This window comes from Brienomyrus brachyistius, chromosome 6, assembly GCF_023856365.1.
Source record: "Brienomyrus brachyistius isolate T26 chromosome 6, BBRACH_0.4, whole genome shotgun sequence".
NCBI classification, from domain to species: Eukaryota; Metazoa; Chordata; class Actinopteri; order Osteoglossiformes; family Mormyridae; genus Brienomyrus; species Brienomyrus brachyistius.
In genome coordinates this window covers 259,815-267,601 of record NC_064538.1, presented here as the reverse complement: position 1 = coordinate 267,601, position 7,787 = coordinate 259,815, and the positions used below count along the sequence as shown (strand labels likewise).

Genomic DNA, 7,787 nt, shown 5'->3' with positions numbered 1-7,787 from the left:
GCATTCCTTATCAGGACCGAGGAACAACATACTATTTTCTTGTGTGTGGTTCCATCTAGTGGTCATAAGACATATCTTTCAATAAGATACGTCGAAACCATATACGTCGTAAATATTCAATATCATTTAATTTCTGAAGAGTAATAACACTATGTTATTTTAATCGTGGCCGTTGGGAAAAGAAGGGAATAAAGCATTTGCTTTACACAGAATGACCTACGTTTATTACAAAATGGTTGTACAGCGAATTAATTGGTCTGTCGTCCTTATAGAAGGTTGTACATTAGAAAAAACACACACATGCTAAACGTATTTAAATGCTGCTCTGTCCAAACTAAAGGTCCACATGGCATAATTCAATATTTGTGACCGCAAATATTGCAGCTGGGCAATCCCCAAAAATCGCCAAAACACACGTAACGCCCATCTGAAAATCCGAACTTCGACAACACAGAATGTCACATCCAATGACGGCCGCACACCAAGCTAACAACGCCACACAGTATAAAAACACAGACCGTATAATTCCTATACAAAACCACTGCCTTATCGAGTCGCGCACCCATTCGCAAACTGTACTGAAGGAGTAGGCATGCGCAGACGGCAAAAGCTCAGCGTCGCCGCCATTGAACGACCCATCCTGTCCTCTGTTGTCGTTCGAGTATCGAGTTAGTTCATAGGCTAGAGAGCCGCCACTCATGTATAATCCCGCGCTCGATTGGCTGAAGCACACGTCATTCAACTCTTTAACGGCCCACAGGACTTCTCTCTCATTGGTAGGTTGTCTCGCGCATCTTTGCACTGCCGAAGAAGAGTGTTGGGTTTCCGCACCTTGTCACATACCTGTCGAGGTCGCTGCTCCCTTTGTGTTTTTGGGTAAGACAGACTGTGAAGTCCGTTTTCCGTAAAGCGTAAGCATCACTGTTCGCTTCTCCATTACCTGACTGCTTGTGGCGCGCCGCTATACGGCTGCATGTACATTTGGAGAGTGCGGAGGCAGCAGAGAGCGTTACCCTCCCGGGGCCAGCTGGTTAGTTTGGGCTATGTGTCCCTCCATCGCCAGTCGTACGTTCGGTAAACGCCGTTCTGCGAGTTAAGTTCTGCGGTACTATCGTGCCAGTAACGGCTGGCCGTCCACCCACGACAGGCCAAAACACGCGGGGACGGAGCCGAGCGGCCGAGGCTGCAGGTCGGTGTGTGGCTAGCGGTGAGTCTAGCTGGCGACTAACTGTACCTCGGTACCCACGGTTACTAGTCGTGCCAGCGCATTTGGCACTATGGACAGATGAGCGGATTAGTTGGCTGTATTTGCAGGACCTGTTTTCCCCTCGCATTTAGCACTAGCCGGCTGGTTTGTCACCGGTGTCACTGATGCTAAACTGTTAGCCGGTGTCACATCCCCAGCTGTGTTACTAGTGCTGCCTGCGCTCAGTACCGGTATTATAATAATTACACGCTTTTGCGGGCCGGCCTGCCGTGTCGGGGCACCCTACGGACGGCGCTGCGGTACCTTCCGACCGCTCACGCTCCGCTCCCCCGCAGGCTCTGTCGCCGGACCGGTCGGGTCCCGCCTCCCCCGCCACCATGTCCGGCACGGCCACCGTGCTTCAGCAGTTCGTCAGCGGCCTGAAAAGTCGCAGTGAGGAGACCCGGGCAAAGGCGGCCAAGGACCTGCAGCACTATGTCACCACGGAGCTCAGGGAGGTCAGGAACCTCATCCCATCCAGTCATACCTGTGTTGCACTCAGTGGCATGTCCGCAGACACATTACTGTACTGAATAGCAGAGACTGACCGCATCCATGCATTGAGGATAGTAAAGTTATTGGAACAACCAATAGGGTGTTTTAGTGGGTAAGATGTTCACTAGAATGTTATTGATTTCTACCTTGTGCCCTGAGCTTCCTAGAATAGCATCCATCGTACTGGATGAGCAGTTAAAATGGATGCATGGCCTTAAATGCCATCTGCTAGTTCTTATAAACTGCACAGTTTATGCAGGTTTTTTTCTAGTTCTATGTTGGTGTGTAAGATTTCTCTGCCATAAAAATATTTATATATAATATTGTTCTTTTTGTGGGTTCTGCACAGCTGAGTCAAGAAGAGGCGACCACTTTCTATGATGAGCTGAACCACCATATATTTGAGCTGGTCTCTAGCTCTGATGTCAATGAGAAAAAAGGTGGCATCCTCGCTATTGGTAAGTCGGCACCATGCCATGTCCCTGTGATGTCAGCTCGGGTCCCCTAGCACCCTCTTATCCTCAATCCGGTCCTTGGGGACCTACAGACAGTCCATGTTTTTGCTCCTTCCTAGCTGTCTACCACAGTCCACATTTTTACTCTGGGAGCTGAAAGGGAGCAAAGGGACTGAGAGGTCCCTGTGGACCGGGGTGGGAAGCACTGATCTAGGTGGATTCTGCTTATCAGTTATGTATGCAAAGACTGTTCTCATGAGCTGTATGTTTGCATTGTTGTATGTTGTGACTTATTTTTAGTTATTACCTGTCCAGTGCGACTCATCAATCGGTCGATTTCTAAGCATTTTATGGCAATTGGCCATTTTGGAAGGTAGACCCACGCTGCGCATGAGAGAGGCTTCATATTGACGTGATTACAACGGTGCTTACAGTGGTGTGTCCGGTACCAACCTGAAGCCCTTGGTCATCTGTTTTTGCTCAGTGAGCCTGATTGGAGTGGAGGGGGGCAATGCCACCAGAATCAGCCGCTTCGCCAATTACTTACGCAACCTGCTGCCGTCAAGTGACCCCGTCGTCATGGAAATGGCCTCCAAGGCCATGGGGCACTTGTCAATGGCTGGGGACACCTTCACGGCCGAGTACGTGGAGTTCGAGGTGAAGAGGGCTCTGGAGTGGCTCGGGGCCGACCGCAATGAAGGAAGACGGCACGCTGCGGTGAGATTCTGAAACATCAAAGTGGGATCGAGCGTGTGGTGATGACAGCCTGACTACTGGGGGGAATTGTGGCACAGGGAATAGAGTAAGAGGGAAAGCCTTTCTTTAGGTATGGAGTGATGGATTTAAGAACAACTGTGGTGAGGAATGAAAACTATATTCAACTGTTTCAGTGTTAGCACAGGGATTGGTCAGGCTTTGGAAAGGGATGCGCCTGATCGGTGGATCTGGGCACCTTTGTCTGCCAAACAGCAGCTCGGTCATTGCTGAGGCAGGCTTAAGTTCTGGTGATGGAATGTGGGGCTTGGAGTCGATGACAAGTGCTCTGCTGTGTTTGTCGTCTCAGGTGCTGGTGTTGCGGGAGCTGGCGGTCAGCGCGCCCACATTCTTCTTCCAGCAGGTGCAGCCGTTTTTTGACAACGTGTTCTATGCAGTGTGGGACTCCAAGCAGGCCATCCGTGAGGGTGCCGTGTCGGCACTCAGGGCCTGCCTCATCCTCACCACCCAGAGGGAGACCAAGGAGATGCAGAAGCCGCAGTGGTACAAGGTACGTGCAGACGCACACAGAGGGGCGGGCTCATGCCCGGCCTCCCTTATGAGTTTGACTTTGATTGGCTGCTTTTTCTCCTGAATGAAACATTGTTTGAACACTGTCTGTTTTTAGATTAGCCTGTATGTTTCTGCTTTCACTTTTCATTTGGGAACCCTTACCCTTATTGATGTGTTATCATATATATATTATATAATATATATAAAAATAATATTTTTTTTGGGGTCGTTATCACTCTGCTACAGACTCGGCTCCTGTTTTAACTTATTGTTATTTCTTGTATGTTTATTTGAATTCTCTTTAAATGTCTGTAAAGCACTTTGTAAACCCTGTGATTAAAACGGTGCTGAAAATAGATTGATTGTCAACTCCTGTGGATGACTGCCCATGACAATGGCTTTGAAGGCCATGTGGAGCTCATGGTTTAGCCTTTAATTGATACTTTATTGATCCCTCTGTGGGGAAATTGTCTTTACGCCTCCCTCAGCTTGCTCCATGTAGAGTACAGGCCTTGCTCAAGGACCCACAGACATGCTGTGGCTGGGTTTGAACCTGTGACCTGCTGCTTACAGGCACACAGGCTTAGCCCACTGCACCACACGCTGTCCCCCTAACAGCCGGGCATTTGGTGAAGCAGGTACTCCCCTTGCTACCACCATCTTGCAGGCTTTAAGCATCTGAACCTCTGTCTCTTAGCAAACCTTCGAGGAGGCCGAGAAGGGCTTCGACGAGACGCTGTCCAAGGAGAAGGGCATGAACCGTGACGACCGTGTTCATGGAGCCCTGCTGATCCTCAACGAGCTGGTGCGCATCAGCAGCATGGAGGGCGAGGTGAGCGTCTCTGGCCGTCGGCTGGCTCATGGAGCAGCTGTGAGGGCGGTGGCGCCGGGAGGTCGTGAGGGCGGTGGCGCCGGGAGGTCGTGAGGGCGGTGGCGCCGGGAGGTCGTGAGGGCGGTGTCAGTGCCAAGGTGTGCTTCACAACCAGTAAGGTCGCCAGTCTGATCAGATAGCATTATTTAATACATTTACTACCTTAGGCACCTCCAGTATTATTTGTATGGAACATTAGTAGGCAATAGTTTGACCATTTAGGCCTGGTTGTGTAGTGTTACCATAGGAGCCATATATCATAATCAGTTAATTGACGTGTTGTGCAACTGTTTTAATTTATAGGGCAGGATGATTAACCTGGCTAATTTTGCAATATAAATATTTTGGTTTTTGTTAATGACCTTAGGAAGCAACCACCTGTTGCCTGCTTTTTTTTTTTCTGTGATGTAGCGCATGCGTGAGGAGATGGAGGAAATTACCCAGCAGCAGCTGGTGCACGACCGGTACTGCAAAGAGCTGATGGGCTTTGGCACCAAGCCCCGGCACATCACTCCCTTCACCAGCTTCCAGTCGGTGCAGTCGCCACAGTCCAATGCGCTGCTGGGGTTACTGGGATACGCCACGCCGCAGGGATTCCTGGGATTCGGAGCCGCCCCCGCCCCCTCTAAGAGCACGCTGGTGGAGAGTCGCTACTGCCGGGAGCTGATGGAGGAGCGCTTCGACCAGGTGAGGCCCCCACCCTTCCGAGCGGCATCGGGATTGTGATTCTGACCCCCACTGAACTACAGTCATCCTTATCTACAATTTAGTGGTCATTGTTGACACACCACAACGAAATGTGTCCTCGGCATTTAACCCATATATGACATTGTGACATAGCAGGGGGCAGCTAATTCAGCGCCCAGGGAGCAGTGCGTGGGGGCGGCACCTTGCTCAGGGTACCTCAGCGGTGCCTCGTTGGTCGGGGATTCGAACCAGCAATCTTTCGGTTACAAGTGCGCTTCCCTAACCATTAAACTACCACCGCCCACAGCCACCACTGGCCGACGAGTAGCATCTCATCATACTGTCATCCCAGGTCCTGTAGGAGCCTTAAAATGTATCGAGTCGTGTCTGAAACACATGTAGTGGATGTTAGCAGACTTATTTAACCATGTGTGTGGCATGAGGCAAGAACCACAATAAGTGGATCGCGGTGCCACTAGAGAACTTTAACTAAATGTGCGGTAATGAGAGCAACACACAAAAGTGGCCCGGAGCTACAAAAATTCCAGGTCAAGACTTAAACCGGGACCAGGTTCTGGAACTTTGGTGTGAAAGTGCTTATGGACATGTGTTGGAGATTTCACCACGAGTTCATCTTTGTTTTTAGAATATCCCAGTGCACTGAGAATCTTTATGCATACAGGCTTGTTTTAGGTGTTTAACTTTTTTTTGCAATCTTGCCTATGTACGTACCTGAATATTTTACCTGAAATATTCTAGGTTAATTTGGTTGAAGCCTCTTCTGTGATGTTGCAGCACCCGTCAGATGTTGTACGTTTGTTTCATAGGTGTGTCGCTGGGTGCTGAAGTACAGAACCAGCAAGAACCCTCTCATCCAGATGACCATCCTGAACCTGCTGCCTCGCCTCGCTGCCTTCCAGCCGCACACCTTCACCGGTCAGAGATTGTCTCCTTCTCGCGCACAGACACAGATACACACAGATTAGCTATCTATATCTTTGTGGGGACTCCCCGTTCATTTCTATGGGTATAATGCAAATCCCAACATGACAACCTTACCCCCGACCCAACCGAATCCTTAGCCGTAAGTAACCAGACAAAATACAAGACTTTTGGCATTTTTATATTTTCATAAAATTGAATTTCCCCTTGTGGGGACTGAAAAAAATGTCCCCATATGGTCCAAAAAGGTCCCCACAATGTAATGCACAGCATGTGCATGTGTATGCTGTCATGTCGTATTGTCGCCCTGTGTGGATCTGCAGGGCGACCCTGAGTGTCTGTCTGTCCCTTCCAGACCAGTACCTGTCGGATACCATGAGCCACCTGCTGGGCTGCCTGCGGAAGGAGAAGGAGCGCACGGCCGGCTTCCAGGCCCTGGGGCTGCTGCTGGTGGCTGTGCGCACCGACATCCAGCCCTACCTCTCCAAGATCTTGGAGATCATCAAGGCGGCCCTGCCGCCCAAGGACTTCGCGCATAAGTGTGTCTCCCCATTCACCTCCTTGTACACGTGTGTGTGTGTGTGTGTGTGTGTGTGTGTGTGTGTGTGTGTGTGTCTGCGTGCATGCCAGTGTCTGTCTGCGTGTGTGTTGCTCCATGGGCCTTTGAGGCTGAACCCCCCCCCCAGCTCTCAGGCCCTCCCAGCCTGCAGGGGGCCTGTGTTGCTCTCACACAGATATCCCTCCACAGGCGGCAGAAGACCATGCAGGTGGACGCCACGGTGTTCACATGCATCAGCATGCTGTCACGCGCCATGGGGCCCAGCATCCAGCAGGACGTCAAGGAGCTGCTGGAGCCCATGCTGGCGGTGGGGCTCAGGTGTGTGCTCTAACCCCCCCCCCCGCCCCGTCAAGACTTAAATGACATTTACAGACAAAATTCAACTCCCCACCCCCCCCCATCATGATTTTTATTTTTTTTTATATGAAATGGTGGATAAACCTAGTGTGGCAATATCTAGTGACTCAGATTTCAAGCAGTGAATGTGTTGGAAGGGTGCTTAATGGCGCCTCCCGCTGGTCATGCCTGCAGCCCCGCCCTGACGGCCGTGCTGTACGACCTGAGCCGGCAGATCCCACAGCTGAAGAAGGACATCCAGGACGGGCTGCTGAAGATGCTGTCGCTCGTGCTGATGCACAAGCCGCTGCGGCACCCGGGCATGCCCAAGGGCCTGGCACACCAGCTGGCCTCGCCCAGCCTCACCAACATCCCCGAGGCCAGCGACGTGGGCAGCATCACACTGGCCCTCCGCACGCTGGGCAGCTTTGAGTTCGAAGGTGAGGGGTCGGGCACGGGCTAGGGGCAGGGATGCTCATTCTGCTTACACACGGCTCCTGTTGTTTTAAGCTGGCCTGAGCTTCTGCCATCTTGCCCATTTGACTTCCTCTGCCGCCCCCTGGAGGATGGGCTCCCCCTTTGGGTCTGGTTAGGGTTAGGGCTTCCTCTGCTGCCCCCTGGAGGATGGGCTTCCCCTTTGGGTCTGGTTAGGGTTAGGGCTTCTCTGCTGCCCCCTGGAGGATGGGCTCCCCCTTTGGGTCTGGTTAGGGTTAGGGCTTCCTCTGCTGCCCCCTGGAGGATGGGCTCCCCCTTTGTCTGGTTCCTCCCAAAGTTGCTTCTTCCGAGGGAGTTTTTCCTTGCCACAGTCGCCTCACCAAGCCTTAGGGCAGGGATAATGTAAAGTGCTTGGAGACAATGTGAAGTTGTGTAAATGCTATACAAATAAAACTGAATTGAATTAAAAAATCAGCTCAGACATTAGGCTGCCTT

At 51.3% G+C, this 7,787-nt stretch overlaps 1 protein-coding gene across 2 annotated transcripts in view; it reads left to right on the top strand.

Annotated features, from left to right (window-relative positions):
* The first annotated feature begins 773 nt into the window (after positions 1-773).
* Positions 774-7,787, top strand: part of mtor (mechanistic target of rapamycin kinase) — a 72,739-nt gene continuing 65,725 nt past the window's right edge. The window contains exons 1-11 of one of the 2 annotated variants that reach the window (XM_049016426.1): positions 774-876; positions 1,543-1,704; positions 2,091-2,199; positions 2,681-2,913; positions 3,260-3,460; positions 4,160-4,294; positions 4,745-5,020; positions 5,848-5,956; positions 6,318-6,501; positions 6,711-6,839; positions 7,053-7,297. In XM_049016426.1, coding sequence (XP_048872383.1) covers positions 1,585-1,704; positions 2,091-2,199; positions 2,681-2,913; positions 3,260-3,460; positions 4,160-4,294; positions 4,745-5,020; positions 5,848-5,956; positions 6,318-6,501; positions 6,711-6,839; positions 7,053-7,297 — 1,741 coding nt within the window. In that variant the 5' untranslated portion in view covers positions 774-876; positions 1,543-1,584. Of the gene's footprint in view, positions 912-1,542; positions 1,705-2,090; positions 2,200-2,680; positions 2,914-3,259; positions 3,461-4,159; positions 4,295-4,744; positions 5,021-5,847; positions 5,957-6,317; positions 6,502-6,710; positions 6,840-7,052; positions 7,298-7,787 lie in introns of both variants that reach the window. The other variant, XM_049016425.1, reaches the window with a different exon arrangement.